This window comes from Schistocerca nitens, chromosome 8, assembly GCF_023898315.1.
Source record: "Schistocerca nitens isolate TAMUIC-IGC-003100 chromosome 8, iqSchNite1.1, whole genome shotgun sequence".
NCBI classification, from domain to species: Eukaryota; Metazoa; Arthropoda; class Insecta; order Orthoptera; family Acrididae; genus Schistocerca; species Schistocerca nitens.
The window spans coordinates 480,371,093-480,393,044 of NC_064621.1; the positions used below are offsets into that span (position 1 = coordinate 480,371,093).

At 44.4% G+C, this 21,952-nt stretch overlaps 1 protein-coding gene across 1 annotated transcript in view; it reads right to left on the minus strand.

The window, feature by feature from the left end:
- LOC126199626 (UDP-glycosyltransferase UGT5-like) overlaps nt 1-20,777 on the minus strand; it is a 61,476-nt gene extending 40,699 nt beyond the window's left edge. The window contains exons 1-2 of the mRNA XM_049936551.1: nt 20,770-20,777; nt 16,953-17,157 (exon numbers count right to left, since the gene is read on the minus strand). Coding sequence (XP_049792508.1) covers nt 16,953-17,157; nt 20,770-20,777 — 213 coding nt within the window. The remainder of the gene's footprint in view (nt 1-16,952; nt 17,158-20,769) is intronic.
- Between the last annotated feature and the right edge of the window lie 1,175 nt (nt 20,778-21,952).

Sequence of the window (21,952 nt, forward strand, 5' to 3'; positions counted from 1 at the left end):
GCAGGTCTAAGGCCTAATCCCCGAATGATGTTCAAGTTCACGTTTAGAATATTGTATCTTCCCGCTGTCTAACATTTTTCCAAGAAGACGGGCTCCGCTTTCTGCTGGTATGCAAAGATATTACCCGAAATAGCGATCCTTGCCAGTCGGCAACATAGCCATGCTTACGCCCAAGATACAAGGCGAGGAAGTAGCAGCACACTACATGTCAATCAGCAACTGTCCATTTTCTGTCTTGTCCGTCCCACAGAAAACGTGGAGCTTTTTGTATTGCTGCAATCAAGGGCCTCTTGCGAGATACGCACTCCAAATGTCCATTGTACCATTGCAAAGCTCCTTTGCACTCTGGATGAGATGAACCTGAATTCCTTAGCTGTAGAACTTTTTGCCTGGTTTAAAAGTGATTGCCATTTGACAAGGCATGACACTCGTCTTCAATCTCTGTTGGTTAGCATCTTTGTACAAGCACTGTTCCTTGCCAGGGATGGGAAAAGTCAACCTGTCTGTAAAAACCGATACCAGTATTTTAGCTCAAAATAACAGAAATTTTTCACAATTGTAAGGCCTTGGTTATAACAGTATTTTTATGTTTTACTAATAGCTGAGCTCTCCACCTTGTGACGGAACAAGTGGATGGATGTGTCTTTAAACCATGTGAGAGAGTCTTCGTGGTTTGGAAGTATCCTCCAGGCATAGGATATTCTAGGGGAAGTGAAGCTTGTCAATGGGTCCACAATTTCTCCAGTGAGCAAATATAGGGCTGCACCACTCGCTCGTACATTTCTAAGTTCCGGTCGACCTTCACGCAGAGGGAGAGTGAGAGGGTGAGCGTGTGTCAGCGGAATTTAAATAGGAAGCTCACTGCTAATCCAAACACCGCCTTCAGTCAGCATGTCATCGCTGTCGGTAGTAGGACAACCTGAGCCATGTATGTCTGCTTGTTCACCACGTGAAAACTAAGGTGCTCAAGACGCTGTAGTAGGTCTGTGCGTCAGAGTTGATTCTGGTGGACTTCTGTGCATATCTCCTGCAGTAGTCGTCTACAGACCATGATAGCCGTACATTGCATGTCCTGTGTGAAGGTAATTCCCAAATATCTACTCACATCCACCTGTGGGATAGGAGCTATGCAGTCCTCCTGGAGGCTCCTTCCAATATGCATCACCACCGCCTTGGCAACGTTCATGTGGCTTCTCGCCGCCAATCCACATGACTTGATCCATTCAAGCACGGTGTGCACCTCAACAGCTGATTGGGCCAGCAGTAGAAGTTTTGCAGCATACACTCTGCAGTGGATAGTGTGGCTCCTCAACCTAATCACCGAGAGCCTGTGTTTCAGCCCTCCTATGGTCAGTACCAGTCCGATCGCTTAAAAGGTTATGCAGAATGGGCATCCTTATCGAACCGGACGCCAGATCGGTAAGGGACCCATTGTACGTCCATTTACCAGTATATTGGATGATGCTCCTTGTTGTGAAAGGTGCAAAACTACGTCGAAGTAGTCATGTGAGAAGCCAGAACTGAGGTAAGAAAATTATGATGCACTCTGTCGAAAGCATGGTTGAATCAGTTAAGATCACAGCAGCTAGAAGGTATAGGATTTGGTGATAGCTATCAAATTTCTACATTCGCTCGTGGCCGTTTGCATCTTGGTCTCTTCTCCCTGTGTCGTTCGCTCCATTGAAAAGATTAGTGGTAGTACACTCTTTACTCGCGCCGCCAGAAGCCAATCAAAGATCTTGTAGTCCGAATTTAACATTGTAATCAGGCGGTAGTCCTCGATCGTTCGTCCTCTTGAATGCTTACGTATAGGAATGAGTTGTCCATCGACGAAAGCAGCTGGCATGCTGAAACTGGGGGTCATCATCTCTCTCGGTGCATGGCGATCCAACATGGCATCTTGTCTAACTCGTTTTCTATGTCCTCCTGCATAATCTCCGCTAAATGCGATGATGCTGCTGTGACACTGAGGGTGCGTGACATGTGCTGTAAAATGTCTTTATCATCCCCCTCCAATATATTCTTTTCCTGGTAAAGTCGTGTAATGGTCTTCAGTGGTTTTCTCAATGGCCGCCTGGATCGTTAAAGATCGACCATCCGATAAAGTGAAGTCCTTGGTTGATTCTTGTTGGCGTCAATGGCTATCGAGCACGATGTTGCCCAAAGATGGGGTTTCGCTTGGTTCAAAAATGGTTCAAATGGCTCTGAGCACTATGGGACTCAACATCTTAGGTCATAAGTCCCCTAGAACTTAGAACTACTTAAACCTAACTAACCTAAGGACATCACACACACCCATGCCCGAGGCAGGATTCGAACCTGCGACCGTAGGAGTCCCGCGGTTCCGGACTGCAGCGCCAGAACCGCTGATGGGGTTTCGCCGGTCGCTCGGTCTTGACACCGCGACCACACAACCTCTTCCAATTTTCGCCATGTAAGAGAAAATATTGTGGCTTTAATACAGCGGTTTACCATCTGTGGGTCTGGTGACAACGGTTGGGATGCTAGTTCGTGAAGTAACGTGCAATAAAAGCCCAACAAAGTAAGACGATGCCATGCAACTATGTCCTTTCCATATTGTATTAGCATCCTTCAGAACGCATGATTTGCATATTCCATCCACCTTGCCAATGTCGAACTATCATGGAAGACGTCGTTGACGGTCCGCCTATATGGCGGCGATAATCTGACGGAATTCTGGGTCCTGGAATCTGTTGCGTTCATCTTACAGATCACATGGTGACCACACATATCATATGAAGGCACTACGGTCAGAGAAGGCAAGTGGCCATCGCTCGGCGTTCAACACTCCTGGGGCAAGATCGTGTGAAACGTAGATGCGATCAAGACGAAAGGCAGTGACTGGTGAGATATGTGTGTCCATGGTGGTCGCCTTGTACTTCCCCCTTAGTAACGATGAGAAGCAGGTCCCGCACCAGTATCCGAAGTTCTTGACAAGTGGAAAAATAAGGGATCCAGTGATTGCGGTGGAAAAAACTGTTAAAATCGCCACCGAAGTATATTAATCGTAACAACCAAGAAACAGAGACGATTTCCTCCAAGTAGAACTGCAATCTTTCGCAGCGTTTGTTGGTTCCGGATGGAAGTAAACGTTAATAATACGTGTGCCCAGTGCCACGATCGCCATCCTCCTACCTAAAGGGAGGTAGGTCACATCTTCGATTTCAGTACCATCCTGCACTAGTATCACGAACTGCTGCCAGTCCAATCCATCGATGTCATGTCACATAACCATAGAAGTCAGGGAGGGAAGCTATGGGAACTTTTTGCAATAAAGTGGAAGCATCTCTTGCAGCATATGGAGCCTGACCATTGTTCCAGTCATATTGAGGTTAACTGTAGTGATACGATAAACCTGTCATCGAACTGCAGGTGCTATGTAACTCATTAGGTCAGAAATGTCTGTTGAGCATCAAGCTGCATTTTTTTCAAATTCGACTGGACCAGTTCCTAAAGTGCCCACAACACTGGCACGGGCCCCTACAGTGTAACGTCCTTTTCCCACGTTGCTGAACGTACAGCAAGACCATCTTTCATCGTCTCCTCAGGGCACAAGATGGTCGCGTGGGGGGAAGGGGTGGGGGCAGTACCCATCTCGTAGACTGATGGCTAATCGCTCAGCTGTGGGTAATACATAACTTCCTCGTTCCCATTCTGCGTTCCCAGACAGCAGCCAGTGGTGGCTGCCTCCATGGGAGCGTGTCGTGACAGAAGGAGACCTCACCCTCCAGCTGATGATCCCAAGTCTTTCTGAAGTTGCTCTGCGCCTCTGCTTACAACGCTTAGGGTATCGTTGATTTTGGGTGTGTCCATCTGTGGTAGGTGAAGACTTGACTCACGATGCTCTTGCACAAAAGCCACAGCTAGCAAGATCAGTGAGTCTATCGCCATTCTATCGTCATGAACCTTGTCATCTGTCTTTGGGGACGGTGCTGTCAGAGTGGAGTCTGCAACACGGATAACGGACGTTTCATATTGCCACTGCATCGGAGGATGCTGTGTTACATCATAAGAGGGTGTCAGATGCTATGGTGAAGTGGCAGCAGTCGTGAGGGCGGCAACTTAAGTCACGGCAAGCTGTGTCGGCTGTGATGGCAGTACCATGTCTGTAAGCAGCAGCTGCGTCTTCCAGCATTGGATGCATTCGGATCAGAGGTGCCACTCCTTCTCACATCTAGAACAGGATTTTGGTTGTCCGAGGTAAATGACGATGGCACTCCAATACACAGATATGTGAGAACAAGTTCAGACCTGTCGGACTCCGTTCAGGACAGGATATGTTCGGAATTGCGTCCATCTTTCATTAACATGACTATGCACTGTGCCGTACAGGCAAAGTGCCAACTCGACGTCTTCTACTGGGAGTCCAACAGAAGTACAAATATGCTGATTGTGCGGTGTCCCAAACCAGCACCATCGACGTCCATAGTACCCTCATTGGCCTCAGCGTGGCAAAAATTAAGGTCTTGTTTCGTTTCCCAAAGGATCTGTTCCCAAGTTGCGTTGTTGATTATCTTTACATATACTGTACTACTCATTACCGGCGCACACGAAATGGCCGATTACTGAGTAAACAACACGAGCGCCCGCTCCACATTGAGGACACAAACAGCACATCTGCACCACTGCACTGCCTAAGGCAAACTGTACCAGCTGAGCTATCCAAGAGCGACTCACGACTCGTCTTCACAGCTTTATGTCCGCTGGTACCTCATGTCCTACCTTCGAAACTTCGCAGAAGTTCTCCTGCGAAACTTGCAGGACTAGCAGGCCGGACGTTGTGGCCGAGCGGTTCTAGGCGCTTCAGTCCGGAACCGCGCTGCTGCTGCGGTCGCAGGTTCGAATCCTGCCTCGGGCACGGATGTGTGTGATGTCCTTAGGTTAGTTAGGTTTAAGTACTTCTAAGTCTAGGGGACTGATGATCTCAGATGTTAAGTCCCATAGTGCTTAGAACCATTTGACCTATTTGAACCAGGGCTAGTACTTGTGGAAGAAAAGATGTTGTGGAGACAAGGTTTAGCCACAGCCTGGGGGATGTAAACAGAATGAAATTTTCACTCTGAAGTGTGCACTGACATGAAACTCTCTGGAAGCTTAAAATTGTTTTCTGCCGGAAGTCGTCCTGCAATTTTCGCAGGAGACCTTCTGTGTAGTTTGGAAGGTCGGAGATGAGGTACTGGCAGAAGTGAAGCTATGAGAAAGGGTCGTGCGCCAAGCTTGGGTAGCTCAATCTTTAGAGCACTTGCAAAAGGCAAAGGCTCCACATTCGAATTTCGGTCCAGCACACGGTTTTAATCTGCCAGTAAGCTTTATACCAGCGCACCTTCTCTGAAGAATCAAGATTTCATTCTCCAAGGTTGTAGCTAAGCCGTTTCTCCACAATGGTGCCAGTCCTGCAAGTTCTGCAGGAGAGCTTCTGTGAAGTTCGTATGGTAGGAGACAAGATACTGGCGGAAGTACAGCTATGAGGAGGGGCCGTGAGTCGTGCTTGGGTAGCTCAGTGGGTAGAGCACTTGTCCGCAAAAGGCAAAGCTCCCACATCCGATACTCAGTCTAGCACGAAGTTTTAATTTTTCAGAGAGCTTCACGTTAGCGAACACTCCGCTGTAGTGAAAATTTCATTCTGGATTATTAATGTTTATTGGCAAATTTTCCGTTGTTTTTAAATATTGGATTATCAAAGACAACAGGAAAAACCGAATCGGTAGAAAGGAGCAGTGAACACTTAAGAATCAGTATACTATTGCTGAGACAATGATGTACCTGTTGCCGTGTGATGTGGTCTATTAGACGGTGCAACTAGCCCTTGTAAAAGGATAACTTAACAAGAAAAATAGAGTTGTCTTTATCCTTTAGCCCTGATTGTTCGTAATGCCCAAATAGTTTAGTCACTCACTCAATCATTATCTTCCGAGACAAGTCGGTAACAGTGAACAGACTAATTTTTCTTTTATTGTTTTATTTTATATTAACATTCTACGTATCTTGAACCTTCGAAAGCAAAAGTGTGAAGATGTCTTAGAATTTTTCAGTCTTTGTTCAGTGCAAGTTATTTACGTAAAATAGTAGTAATAAAATAACGAAAATCGATTATTTAAAAAACCGGTTATTTTGTGCCGCTTTCATAGTGAGGTTAAACTTAAGCTCAAAAACACCGATATAACCGAAAACCGGTTGTTTCAGTGATAACCGCCATGCCTAGTTCGTACTTCGTGTTACATGGCTGAGTGTGGTACACTGTTCTTGGGAGGCAAAATTGGCTGTCCACGTTGGTGCACCAACCAATCGGGAAACTCACTTCTGGTCATTGGCACACCCAAACACGGAAGCTCTTCTCTTCCATATTGTCCACGCCCATGGAGACCACTCCAGTAATCACAACGTCCTGCTACTGTTACTGTGAGACACTCCATCAGCACCCTGCTGATACTACACTATGCTATCTATCATCTTCTACAGCTAATATCAGGTAGCCACTGATGAACCAAGATGACAGACCATAGTGCCAGCTGACGAATTAGCAACAATGCGAGCGGCATTGTTCAGGCAGTCTCCAAACGTTATCACATCAGCAACTCCATTCGTGCAGAGATTGAGAGGCAGTCGGATTGGGCATATAGTTTGCACTGCATGGGGACACTTTCCACACTCCCGCCACAACTCTACAGGAACAGGAAGTAATACAGGTGTTTCAGACAGTATGTGAATTCTTTGGAGACTAACCGACTCAGTAGTGAAAGCACCTGTTCTACGTTTACTGACCAGCTGGCTGCTGCAATCTATAATTATTGAATACTACAATCTTGAAGACTAACCAAAGAATGTAAAGTTAAAATGAACTTAATAAGAACCATAGCAGTTAATACCTTCCCTATCCCATAACATTTTCAAAGAGAAAACTAGCAGCAGAGTTACTACTTTAGCCAATATTGCTAATAATGACAACGAGGAAGGTAACAAATTTTCACAAAACTGTTCTTAGGGACTATTTTATATAGAATTCCATGTCTGCAAGAAAAAGGATATGGATGCAAAGTTGATTTTTCCATAAATAGCAGTTTGCAGAAGAACCTAATTCAAAATTTGACATCTTCGAATATTCCTTTGTGTAATTCAAGGGTTTATAAAGTCACCTGTGACACTTGCTCAGTTTGTTACATAAGACAGACTGGAACAGTCATCAGTATCAGATTTAAGGAACATTCATCAGAAAGAAAGAATACCAATGTGCATAATTCGTCCTTCGCGGATCACATGCTTTTTACAGGCCAGAAACTTAGGAGAGTAGATGAGGTTACTATCTTCCATAAAGAAAGGAAAGGTTATAGGTTTCATGTAGAACTGGAAACTTTTAAGCATCTGTGTGTTACTGACAGTCGGTCTCAATTAATGGCTGTAACTGAATAATGAAACTTTCTTCAAATGCCTTCAACCGCTATTCGCAGCTATTTGACATACTGCCGTTCTTTGGCTCTAGGTCGTTACACATAGTTCTCAGACATCACTTTCCTCATCTTTTAACTGTTTTTATAGTATCCCGTTGCTATTACTCCTACTATGTTAATACTGTTACTTGAAGCACTTTAATGTTGACTGCACTGGACAGGTGACACGTATAACTGCTGCTTCATTTTACAGCATTTCGTTTATTACCTATCTTTATACTCCTGTTGTTAAACTTGGTCTCTTCTTATAACTGTTTCCATTCGTAAAGTAACTGTTTTCTTAATGTGTGCCACTCTGTACTTTTCATGCCCCATAGGTGGTGTGCACTGCGCTGTTTCCATTTAGCGGCAAAATCAGTTGACAAATCTTTCAGTCTAATGTCAGTCCTGGAGGCTTGCTACACTCATGCTTTTAATGTTGGCTTTACAAGATAACTTTTACTTATCTGACTTGAGCACATTAGCTCATATGTTTTTATTACATCTCCATGCAATGTTAATTAATGTAAATAATACTTTACCTATTTTTAATACTTCTAATATTGATTAAGGTTTTTTACATGGTTGTTATTCTCCCGTTTTGATTTTAAAAAATTATAAGCACCTGTAACTTATTCAGTTGATGATCCCTTCGTTGGTATCGAATGCAGGCCATTACAATAGAATGTGTGCAAAGGGTGGGCTGTTTTTATCCTGCATTAAAAAATTATTGAATATTATATTTTTAAAATATATGACCAACTGGCCATAATTCTACTTTATTTGGCTTAGCTTACAGCAACATAGAACGAGTTGCACTCAGCATATCCTCGTTCGGGGCCACTGTTACATACACAGTGTTTCCAAAAGAGCGTGCACAGATGTAACAAGACATAGAGATTGCTCCACTGAACAGTTTGAGATAGGCAGTCTGGAGTCGGAGAAGCCAGATTAAGGAGATGTGGAAGTAGACTTGTCTACCGCTTTGTCTAATATTACTGTTTTCCAGCTTATTTACAAGTTTACACATACTGCGCTGTTTATTTATATGTACCTTCTTTATTTCCTGCAAGGAAAGGAAGAGGACGAGCCTGATTACCAGGAAGTCATGATGCAGGTTTTGTTTACTTTACTTGTCCATAAGATGACTCTGTTGAGTCGTACTTTCATTTTCCCATGACACAACGTGCTACTAATCAACTACAGACCCATTCATCAATCAGAGCTGATGATGCAGGTTTTGTTGACTTTACTTGTCCATAAGATGACTCTTTTGAGTCGTACTTCCATTTTCCCATGACACAACGTGCTACTAATCAACTACAGACCCATTCATTAATCAGAGCTGATGATGCAGGTTTTGTTTACTTTACTTGGCCATAAGATGACTCTGTTGAGTCGTACTTCCATTTTCCCATGACACAACGTGCTACTAATCAACTACAGACCCGTTCATTAATCAGAGCTGATGATGCAGATTTTGTTTACTTTACTTGTCCATAAGATGACTCTGTTGAGTCGTACTTCCATTTTCCCATGACACAACGTGCTACTAATCAACTACAGACCCGTTCATTAATCAGAGCTGATGATGCAGATTTTGTTTAGTTTACTTGTCCATAAGATGACTGTGTTGAGTCGTACTTCCATTTTCCCATGACGCAACGTGCTACTAATCAACTACAGACCCATTCATTAATCAGCGCTGATAATGCAGGTTTTGTTTACTTTACTTGTCCATAAGATGACTCTGTTGAGTCGTACTTCCATTTTCCCATGACACAACGTGCTACTAATCAACTACAGACCCATTCATTAATCAGAGCTGATGATGCAGGTTTTGTTTACTTTACTTGTCCATAAGACGCCTCTGTTGAGTCGTACTTCCATTTTCCCATGACACAACGTGCTACTAATCAACTACAGACCCATTCATCAATCAGAGCTGCTGATGCAGGTTTTGTTGACTTTACTTGTCCATAAGATGACTCTGTTGAGTCGTACTTCCATTTTCCCATGACACAACGTGCTACAAATCAACTACAGACCCATTCATTAATCAGAGCTGATGATGCAGGTTTTGTTTACTTTACTTGGCCATCAGATGACTCTGTTGAGTCGTACTTCCATTTTCCCATGACACAACGTGCTACTAATCAACTACAGACCCGTTCATTAATCAGAGCTGATGATGCAGATTTTGTTTACTTTACTTGTCCATAAGATGACTCTGTTGAGTCGTACTTCCATTTTCCCATGACACAATGTGCTACTAATCAACTACAGACCCGTTCATTAATCAGAGCTGATGATGCAGATTTTGTTTAGTTTACTTGTCCATAAGATGACTGTGTTGAGTCGTACTTCCATTTTCCCATGACGCAACGTGCTACTAATCAACTACAGACCCATTCATTAATCAGCGCTGATGATGCAGGTTTTGTTTACTTTACTTGTCCATAAGATGACTCTGTTGAGTCGTACTTCCATTTTCCCATGACACAACGTGCTACTAATCAACTACAGACCCATTCATTAATCAGAGCTGATGATGCAGGTTTTGTTTACTTTACTTGTCCATAAGACGCCTCTGTTGAGTCGTACTTCCATTTTCCCATGACACAACGTGCTACTAATCAACTACAGACCCATTCATCAATCAGAGCTGCTGATGCAGGTTTTGTTGACTTTACTTGTCCATAAGATGACTCTGTTGAGTCGTACTTCCATTTTCCCATGACACAACGTGCTACAAATCAACTACAGACCCATTCATTAATCAGAGCTGATGATGCAGGTTTTGTTTACTTTACTTGTCCATAAGATGACTCTGTTGAGTCGTACTTCCATTTTCCCATGACACAACGTGCTACTAATCAACTACAGACCCGTTCATTAATCAGAGCTGATGATGCAGATTTTGTTTACTTTACTTGTCCATAAGATGACTCTGTTGAGTCGTACTTCCATTTTCCCATGACACAACGTGCTACTAATCAACTACAGACCCATTCATCAATCAGAGCTGCTGATGCAGGTTTTGTTTACTTTACTTGTCCATAAGATGACTCTGTTGAGTCGTACTTCCATTTTCCCATGACACAAAGTGATACTAATCAACTACAGACCCATTCATTAATCAGTGCTGTTCAGAGACGTACAGTACAATACGATGTATCAGTACCGGTACAGTATTTCCTGCTCGCTGAATTGGAAGAGGAGATTCTATTCCATGGCCTGCGAGGTCACCTGACCTGAATCCCCTTGATCATTTCCTATGGGGATATCTAGAGTCACTTGCGTATGAGACATCAGATATGGAACTGGTTGCCAGAATTGCAGCTGCCTGTGATGTGATTCTTAACACACAAGGGATATTTGTCAGGGTGCATCAGAATCTTGCTCGCCGATGTCATGCTTGCGTTGATAACGGCCATCAGTTTCAGCACATTTTACAAGGTACGGTACAAACTGTACATTCATTGTGTCAATGATGGCATTTGCAATTAACTAATGTAAATAAAAAAGTAGACGGTAATGTGATTTTTTTCCTGGTATCTCCTTAAGTTGTCTTCTCCGACCCCATGTTCCCTACCTCAAATTGTTCAGTGGATCATCCCCTATGTACTGTTACATTTTTGCATGCTCTTACGGAAACACTCTGTATGTATCACGCAAAATATTGTGTGTTAAGGTTACGTGCTTGTATGATGGTCTCCCACCATTGGTAACAATCTAAATAATTTCTCAGTAATGGATATGGGTATGTACAGTATTTATATGAGCGAAAATGTCATGTAATAAGCTTCTACCTCAACCTCTGAACAGTGCAATAGAGTCCAGTCCTCAGTACTTACAAGCATTTTTCCTTGGTTGGAAGAGTGTAGTAGGATTCACTATGCCTCGTGCAACAGTTGTGGAGGTCCGGCAAAAGCAATTGGCAGTCAGAAGCAAACATGATCCGCTGGGCCTAATCAAGGATTAACTTATAGTTCTTTATTCTATACGGTATTTACTGCTATCTCGTTTCGTAGACTTGAGATATTGTGACACTGAATCAGCTCCCACTCTGAGAATCGAAAGTGCGTCTAATTTGACTTTACTTGATATCACCGTACTGTCACACATATTGACTCAAGCGTCAGGAATATAATCGCCTGCTTCAACGACAGGTTGGTGATCCTTGTAACTCTGCCTGCCAGTTAGGTGTTATTGCTGTCGTGATCAACTATATCAGCTTCACCAATTTAAGGCAAGTACACGACCTAGAGTTTCAGAGTAGCTCGCTTAATCAAAAGTGGTTCAGTCACGCACTGTTGCTTTAAGCCCTTTTATAAGTATGGTTCACTCGCGAAGCACATTAATTAGCAAAAATTTTAGCAAAGAATTAATGGAATAAATGATAATGAATATAAATCGTTGAAGGATAAATACCACGAAATAATCCTATAGCATGATAATGTGGCCAATAATAGATGGGTTACTCTTGGAATATCTGTTTATTCGAGTAAACACACAAATTTATTCGAATAGTGGTCTCACATAAAATTTGTTAACTGAATGCAATACAGTGCCAAGATAGCATACAATAAATACTTTGACTGGGAAGCAGAGCATTTGCAGTCAATAACAAGCGCGAACTAAGGCTTGGAATGGAGCAATAAAATAATTTTAAAAATCTGCTGCACAGAAGTATTTAAACAGTAACCAGTTTACCGCTGCTAGAAATCTTCAGTCACTGATAATATAACTGTGATTTTAAGTTCACTGGTACGAAGAGTTCTGTAATCTAAACTTCGAATTGTTGGGTACCAAGCAGCGGATTGGCTGTGCAATATGACGACGAAAGACCACGATTTCTGCTCCGTTTGGTTATTTAAAACCTTGATCATCTTACCGGTACCTTAATCAACACAGCAACTTAAAACTTGGCTACCATTTGCTAAATTCGACATATTATAAAATTAATGCATTTTAAATTTAAGTAAAAAATACTCTTGGCTGATTAGCAACTTCATGTCACATTATTCAATTCTAAACACAGCAATAATACTGACTTTATTCACTTTTATACACCACAAACAAAACTGCTGGAAAACAAGTCAACATAGCGACTTCGTACACTTTGGAGCTGCAGTCCTACGCTAGTCAAATGGCCATCTTATGTAGAGCTTGCTCCATTTATGTGATGACCGCTTGTGCGGCCAGTAGATGCAGGGCAGCGCGAGCGCTCCGTTGCCTGGAGATCAGATGCCGTGTCGCCTGTCTACTGCTGCGGTACCACATGACTACATTTAAAATATGAGCAAATAAATTTTGTACTCACCCGTGTCCCCCAAGAAGATGCTGCAACTGCCTGCCATTATTTTTCACGCATTTCTGACATCCACACAAGAAATTATTATTCACACAATGTAATTCTCTCTGAGATAGTGAATTAATTGATTCATAGATATTATCCTTGAGATCCTCTATCGTGTGAAGATTTGTTGTGTACACTTTGTCCTTCAGTGCACCCCACAAATAAAAATCGTCCGCTTCTAGTGGGCCAGATATTGTTACTAATCACTCTTTCATCGAACACATGGTGAATTGGAAGCACAGAAACATGGGCCACAATATGAGCCCTTATCGAATCCGGTTGGAATGCAAAGCTTCGTTCTCTTTCACTCACTTCATTGAAAAACGCTCGCAAAATGTTTTTCACATATCTTTCACTTGTAACTGTGTCATTAAAAAAAATTGGGCCTATTATTCTGTCACCATCAACTGCACACCACATTCATCCCCATTACAGTTGGCGGAAGGCAATGACAAACAACCTCCACTACGATCTTGCCTAGTACGGCGGTGTGGGTTCCCTGCATCGTTCCCCTACGCTCTGTCAAGGAGTATGGGACTTCATCATCATCATCACACCGCTATTTTCTCATCATCAAGGGATTCCTCATGAAGCACAACAGGTCTATCTGCACTCCAATGTCGATAGTTTTGGGAATTAAAATACCCAGTAAATGGAATCAAGCCTCATCTGAAAACAGAATGAGGTAACGATCGATTTCACCATCGTGCACTTGTTTTAAAACCCATTCACAAAACTTAAACCTGTGTTCAGAATCACCAGGTCAAAGTTCTTGTACTGCTCATACTCTATAGGGCCTTAGCACAAGCAGCTAATACCTCTTTGTACAGAGGTGCATGATATTTGAGTTCTTAGAAGGAGAGACAGCATTGGTCTTATTTTTTTGTTTTATTAAACGCAAAATCGATTTTCGGTCACTTAGTGACCATCCTCAGTGCTGTAATATACAATTTAAATTGGTCGGCACTGGTGTCAACAAGCTTAGAGCGATCACATAAACAGTTTATGTGATCGCTCTAAGTTTGTTGACACCAGTGCCTACCAATTTAAATTGTATATTACATCACTGAGGATAGTCAGTAAGTGACCGAAAATCGATTTTGCGGTTAATAAAACAAAAAAAATACGACCAATGCTGTCTCTCCTTCTAAGTACACTCCTGGAAATGGAAAAAAGAACACATTGACACCGGTGTGTCGGACCCACCATACTTGCTCCGGACACTGCGAGAGGGCTGTACAAGCAATGATCACACGCACGGCACAGCGGACACACCAGGAACCGCGGTGTTGGCCGTCGAATGGCGCTAGCTGCGCAGCATTTGTGCACCGCCGCCGTCAGTGTCAGCCGGTTTGCCGTGGCATACGGAGCTCCATCGCAGTCTTTAACACTGGTAGCATGCCGCGACAGCGTGGACGTGAACCGTATGTGCAGTTGACGGACTTTGAGCGAGGGCGTATAGTGGGCATGCGGGAGGCCGGGTGGACGTACCGCCGAATTGCTCAACACGTGGGGCGTGAGGTCTCCACAGTACATCGATGTTGTCGCCAGTGGTCGGCGGAAGGTGCACGTGCCCGTCGACCTCGGACCGGACCGCAGCGACGCACGGATGCACGCCAAAACCGTAGGATCCTACGCAGTGCCGTAGGGGACCGCACCGCCACTTCCCAGCAAATTAGGGACACTGTTGCTCCTGGGGTATCGGCGAGGACCATTCGCAACCGTCTCCATGAAGCTGGGCTACGGTCCCGCACACCGTTAGGCCGTCTTCCGCTCACGCCCCAACATCGTGCAGCCCGCCTCCAGTGGTGTCGTGACAGGCGTGAATGGAGGGACGAATGGAGACGTGTCGTCTTCAGCGATGAGAGTCGCTTCTGCCTTGGTGCCAATGATGGTCGTATGCGTGTTTGGCGCCGTGCAGGTGAGCGCCACAATCAGGACTGCATACGACCGAGGCACACAGGGCCAACACCCGGCATCATGGTGTGGGGAGCGATCTCCTACACTGGCCGTACACCACTGGTGATCGTCGAGGGGACACTGAATAGTGCACGGTACATCCAAACCGTCATCGAACCCATCGTTCTACCATTCCTAGACCGGCAAGGGAACTTGCTGTTCCAACAGGACAATGCACGTCCGCATGTATCCCGTGCCACCCAACGTGCTCTAGAAGGTGTAAGTGAACTACCCTGGCCAGCAAGATCTCCGGATCTGTCCCCCATTGAGCATGTTTGGGACTGGATGAAGCGTCGTCTCACGCGGTCTGCACGTCCAGCACGAACGCTGGTCCAACTGAGGCGCCAGGTGGAAATGGCATGGCAAGCCGTTCCACAGGACTACATCCAGCATCTCTACGATCGTCTCCATGGGAGAATAGCAGCCTGCATTGCTGCGAAAGGTGGATATACACTGTACTAGTGCCGACATTGTGCATGCTCTGTTGCCTGTGTCTATGTGCCTGTGGTTCTGTCAGTGTGATCATGTGATGTATCTGACCCCAGGAATGTGTCAATAAAGTTTCCCCTTCCTGGGGCAATGAATTCACGGTGTTCTTATTTCAATTTCCAGGAGTGTATATCCATTATCTGGTAGTGGTGCACAGGACACTCCATGGAGTCACCAATCAATAATATTTGAGTTCACTGCAAAAGACGTCTAAGAGAGTTTTAGGCGAATTTTCCAGGCGATATGCAATGTCGAGTCAAGCCTCTGTGAGCACTGTACGTTGTCGTTTACGCTATTGTGTTGAATACTTCCTGTTTCACAAAATTTATTCACTAATTTGTGAACTGCATCACGACTCAGAACTTGAATACCCGGAAACTTCTGTTCAGCAATCTCCAAATAGTACTAGCAGATTCTGTACACCCACACAAATTGTAAATAAATATTCGTTGTGGAATTGAATAATTCGCTCTTGCCATTGTGACGTTGATAACCTTCACTGTTACATTCGTGATGCCTGTTTCACTGCTCGAGTGACACTGGCCGACAAGGCTGGCCTTCAGGCTAAGACCCACAAAAAAGGGGGAGGGGAGGGGGAGCATAGTGCAGTCCCGCGGGACCCATTCGACCGGCAGGCGTGGCCTCCGTGGCTGGCCTGCAATACCTCCAGGCAGGCAGTCATCAGATACATGGAACACACTGGAACACAGCAAATGCATTTGAATTTCTTACACGAGCGTTTCGATTTGCGGGTCATTTCACTCAGATTTCCAGGTCGTGTCACTGATGGACAATTTTGTCCCCCCGTTAGTCCAGACCTCAACCCATGCGACTTCTTTGTTTGGGGCAACCAAAGGAAATAATTTTCCCGGAAGTCCACATAGAGCTCAGCGCCTTATTCTTCAAGCTTGCAGTGAAGTCACGGAAGTCATGTGCTGTAGAGTTATTGCTAACATCACTCTTCGAACTAACGAAACTAGGAATCAAACTGGTGGGCATACTGACATGTGCTGAGTTACAGCAATCCTCCACAAAGTGTTTTCCATGATAGTACATGTTCCTTTGAATCTGTCTTGACAGTAAAGCTTTTAAAACAAAATCGTGAAACATTTTGTGCGCCAATCGTACGAACCTAGAGTTAAAACCAGAAATATTGTGATATATTAAATTAGGCTGGCAAGCTTACGGAGGATACTATCCATATTACAAGTTTAACATGTCGACTGAGCTATAATAACAGTTTTCGACCAATAACAGCTTACGGCGGCAAGACATGAGCACTAAACGAGCTCATGGTTAGAAAACTCACAGTTGCTCAAGAAAATATAAGAGGATTAGTATTTGGTCACACAAAGAACCACAGAAAGGAAGCAGTAGATATCAGATGTACAAGAAAGGTCAGTAACATAATGGAAAGAGTAAAGGCCTAGAAATGGCAGTGGCCTGGTCATGTATTTAGAGAAATGAGAGTAGATGGTCAAAACAAATACTAGATTAGAGACCAGTTTGCCAAAAAAGACTAAGGGGAAGACCATCAGAGAAATGGAACAGAGACTCACTCAAGACAGATGGATACAATTGGTAACAGTAAGCTCAAGATCATATAAATCGAAGTACCGGATGGGGTCCACATTGCATGCTGAGGACATATCATCAAGTGAATGAATTGGCTGACGATTATGATGATATCGACTTACTCTTATCGGGTCTGTTGTTATGAGTGTCACCTGATGCCCTCTCCTGATGAGCTCGAGCACTATGAGTCTGAAAGGCAGCTGGTGGCTGATGGAGGGCGTCGGGATGACGCCCAGAATCCTGGCGGAATGAGCCACTCTAGCCGCCACAGTCAGAACCAGGAACAGAGCCACAGCAGTCCTCATGGCGAGCGTGTCGGCAGCGAACCTGCAAACACAGTCAAAGTTCTACGCCGAGACAATGTTTCTGTGGCAATTAAATACTGAAACTCAGCTCTTAGCATCACATTCTGTCATCGTTTCATGCAAAGTTACACCTTGCTGCAGAAGGATAGATTCATTCTATAAATAGCTACGGCATAAAGCATTTCGACTCTTCGACAGGCATTTTTTCTGATATATTAAACTAGCAAAGGGACGGAAGGTCAGTGAAATCTGGAATAGTAGAAGAAAGGCACTGTCATATTGACGTTATTAGCTGAATCATGAGGAGTACTTTGATAGTATTGTTGCTAAGACAATTGCCTTCGAAACGTAAATATCTAGATTTGAGTCTACTTGCTGTTCTAAGTTAAACTTGCTAGTGATTTTCATATATTTTATTTTCACAGCATCATGTTAAGTAACGATATCTTTATTTATAAACAATTAGTTATCTCATAATATTCTTCCATTTGATCCATCTATCTTTCAGGCCAACAACAATATGAAATACACGTAGATACTATAACAGCCATTGTCGCCCAGTTGACAAGAGAATTGAATACATCATGTTGGTTTCAGAGGTGCAGGAGGGATATTTCTTGAGAAACGCTTTAAAATTGTTCTAAAGACAAATTTACTATTTCCTCTGTTCTTTCTTTCAGAATTGTTCTTGACACCTGCGTTTTCTGCAAAACGGAACTACGGAGGCAAGGTGACAAATTCGTGGAATGAAAGCAAAAAACTTCATTGTCCCGATAAAGCGCGATTTTCTCTTTACTTTTGCCTTTCAAACCTACATGGTAAACATTAATGTCCATTTACTACAGGTTATTGATGAAGTGAAATCGGCTTCGCCTTCTTTGACGCCAGAAACCTTGTCCCGCAATCACCGTGTTGCTTTGGTTTCGTTTGTACCATGAATAAGTTGAGCCACGTTTTATAAGAAACCGGTGAACAAATTCAGTGCGGTCCTGCTTAAAGTGGTCTAAACATTGGTGAGAAACTTCTTGCGTTTTCCTAAAAATAAATTTGCAGCTTTATAATGATCCCTTCATGCAACATGTTTTGCGACCTTAATTACTATTTCCGTGGTTGAAATTTTGTTGGGACGCACTTTACGAGAATTAGCTAGAAGAGAGAAATAGTGACGTTTGAATTCCGGTATCTATTTCCTAACAGACTCATTGACCTGAACACAGCTTTGAATGAATTTTCTATTACGATCACCCGAACAAAACAAAGTATTTTGTGATGGTATAAAAGTCCAGGATACCATTTTGAATCAAACATAAACCATGAAAATACTTTAAAAAGGCATATAAAATCAACTATCCCTAAGTCAAGTGGATACTTAACTTTCGTTATTCTACAACGCTAAGCAATATACCGCAAAGAAAATTGGTATTTACTTCATCTCTGCAACAAATCGTAAACCACTCATACATACACAAATATATACATCATGTTACTTTCGGAGCTGCAGGAGGGATATTCCTTGAGAACCGCTTTATAATTGTTCTAAAGACAAATTTACTATTTCCTCTGTTCTGCATAACAGAGCTACGGAGGGGAGGTGACAAATTTAACATGCCCCATTATGATTTTTGTAACAATATATAAATAACAGGGAACCAATTTATCTGTTTGTGAAACTCCATCACTTTTTCCTTGGATCAGTGGAGCAACGATTCGGAAAAGTAAACATTGCTTAAGTAGATTGAAGTCCATGGGTATATTGTTGGTTCATAGTGTCCATCGGGCACAATATTTTGGGTGACGAACTGAACTCCTGAGAATCTTCTTTTCTTTTTCACCTTTCACTCCCGATCCTTATGGAGCTAGGAGGGCCACTCGAAAGCAGAGCCTCAGGCTGTGTAGAGCTGTTTTGGGACTATTGATCTGGGGGTAAGGGAAGGTCTTGTATCTCCAAATTGTGAATTCTTTTGATGGAAATTTGTGGGACACCTCCGTATTCACCCACATATTTTCTAGCAAAATACCTGGCGGAAATACTAAGCTTTTATGTGGTATATGCCTTCATCATATCCGCTGTTCTGTGGATTTTTTAAAACGCCTCGACAACTTCAGGATGAAAGACTCAGATATCCTGGTGAGTTCTGACGTCGTTTCGTTATTCACCAGGGTGCCTCTATGACAGTCACTAGAGCTTACTGGTCAGAAATTTGACAAGAAGACTACCGACCTTTTCAAACATTTCCTGACCTCTACATATTTTCTGTTTGATGAAGAATACTAGGAACAAATGGAAGGAGTCGCAATCTGTAGCCCACTCTCTCCTGTGGTCGCGAATTTGTACATGGAGTTCTCCGAGGAGGAAGCCCTGGCATTATCCAATTAAAAACCCACATGTTTTTTTCGTTGTGTGGATCACACGTTCGTCATCTGGCCCCATCGAAGGGACAAATTCTTGACTTACTTACTCATCAAATTCACTATCGAGACCAATTCACTATCGAGGCCGAATCAGAAGGGAGTTTACCATTCCTGGTCGTCATGTCAAGAGAAGAACTGATGACATGCGGGGCGATGGTGTGTGTCGGAAGAAATCGCACACTGACCTGTATTTGCATGCAACAGCTCCACCACACTTCGCAGTGAGATGGGGTACTAAAACCACTAGTACACAGGGCGCGCATCATCTCAGACACATAGAGTCAGCCACAGTACGTGGAATACCTTAGAACTGCATTCCGAAAGAACGAGTACCCAGAATGGCAGATTAGGAGCGCTCTCAGCCTTACCACAACAGTACAATCTGTGGAGACGGAAGAAATGACGGAGGAAGAGGCAGCCACTGCCTTCATATTGTACATTGGCGAACTATCGGGAAATATCTGACGCATATTGAAGAAGCACCGAGTAAAAACCGTCTTTTGCCCGCCCAATAAAACACGGGTATTGTTGGGAAACGTCAAAGAAGATCTTGGTTTGGGAAAAGCCGTCGTATACCCGGTTCTGTGTCAATGTGGAAAGACAGAGAGCGGACAGAGAGTGCGCACTGTCGAAGATCGCTGTCGAGAACACCAGAGGCACAGTCAGTTGACGTAACGTATCCCAACAAGTCAGCGGTCGTAGAGCACTGTTTGTCCGAAAATCAAGCAATGGTGTACGAACGTACCAGGACCCTGGCACAGACTTTCAAATACTGGGACAGCGTCGTTAGGGAGGCCGTAGAAATTCGCATCAGAGACGATCTCATCAACCGAGATTGCGCCCATAATCTTACCGATGCTTGGGAATGAGTTTAATTAGGAACACTTTCAGCAAACGAAATGACCTGACGAGAGCACCTACACCAATGCTACCACAGACGCTAGCGCCTCTGCGACCGCCGGCGAGCGGCTGTGGGCGTGGAGCGCGAAGGGAAAGGTTCGCAGTTGGAAAGGATCTAAGTCAGCCGCGCGCCCTCAGGAGCTCCGGGCGACTGCCCCCCATCCCATTCAGCCGAGCGCTACAGTGCAGGTAACCCCGTTGTGCACGCTGCGCCGATTTCCGTCTTGCGACTACATCTGGTTAAGCAAACTGTCGGGCAATAAAGAAAGCCTGCGATGGCAGGGAAGAAGAAGCCAGCACAACTACACTGAAATAAGCATACCCCGACATCGTCACCAACCACAAAGAAGACGACCCAGAAGGTGCAGCAGCAGCCTTCATCAGGGACTTCGCAGAAGAAGTGGCCACCAACTGCGAAGACACAGCATGTACACCAGGCAGCGTCAGGGAAGAACCTGTGAACACTATATCTTCAACGCCTTCACCCTAAAATGTCCAGGTTCCTCCTCTCTCTCTGAATACACAGGAGAGAAACCAACGGCAGAACTGGAGGCCGACATCACCGCGGCCACCCTTCTGTGCAAAGGAAGAGGGCGATGGCGGCTTGCTGCCTTTGTCCTTTGCCATCCAAGCGGCCTACAACGCAGGTACAGAGCTTCTTGTCACCGAGGCTCCTCCCACAGAGAAAATATGGCGCGACACCTGGAGGTTACCACTTGTGGCCTCCTCTGGATCGTGAAATCGCGAGACGTTGTAGAAGAACTGAAGAGACTCGGATACTACAGTGTCGTCGACATGTGCCAGGCCTCAAGCAGGACCAGACCGCCTGTCCTGTTGTTGCTGGGCCCAACCTGACGTAAGAAGAACCAACAAATCTTCCATGAGTGGAGGCTTTTACGGTTCGAAATCTCAATCGCACCGGCATCTCCAAACATGGAACGAGCAGAGGATTGTTTCCTCTGCCAGCAGATGGGCCACATGGCGAAATACTGAGGGAACGCCGTGCCATGCGCGAAATTCGTGCAAGCACACAACACGTGCGCCTGCACCAAGCAAAGAGCTCCATCCCTACCTGTGTAAACTGCAGCAGAGGTCGTCCTGCCAACTTTCACAGCTGCTAGTACACCCTGCGCTGGCGTCGCGAACAGAAGAAACGAAGACAAAGACGCGGGAGAAACGCCCACATGAATGGACTACTACACTCACCACTCCACAAAAAAACACGAGGGCTCGCCCCAAGGGGAGACATCGTTCAACCAGCAGCGGAACATGACCTCAGCCAGTTCCGCAAGAAGATGGCTGACACTGTCAAACAGCTAACTGAGCAGTTCTAAACTATATTGTTGGCCGTCAAGGAAGCAGCCTTCCAACACCTGCCAGCCGTCACCACCGAGACTGCACCACATCGCGCTGCCCCCAAGAGGTTGGAGGAAATCGTGGGCAGCACAAGAAAGAACACACCATTTGTGTCCCTGGAAAGCCGCGGAAAGCAGACGAGATGGCTC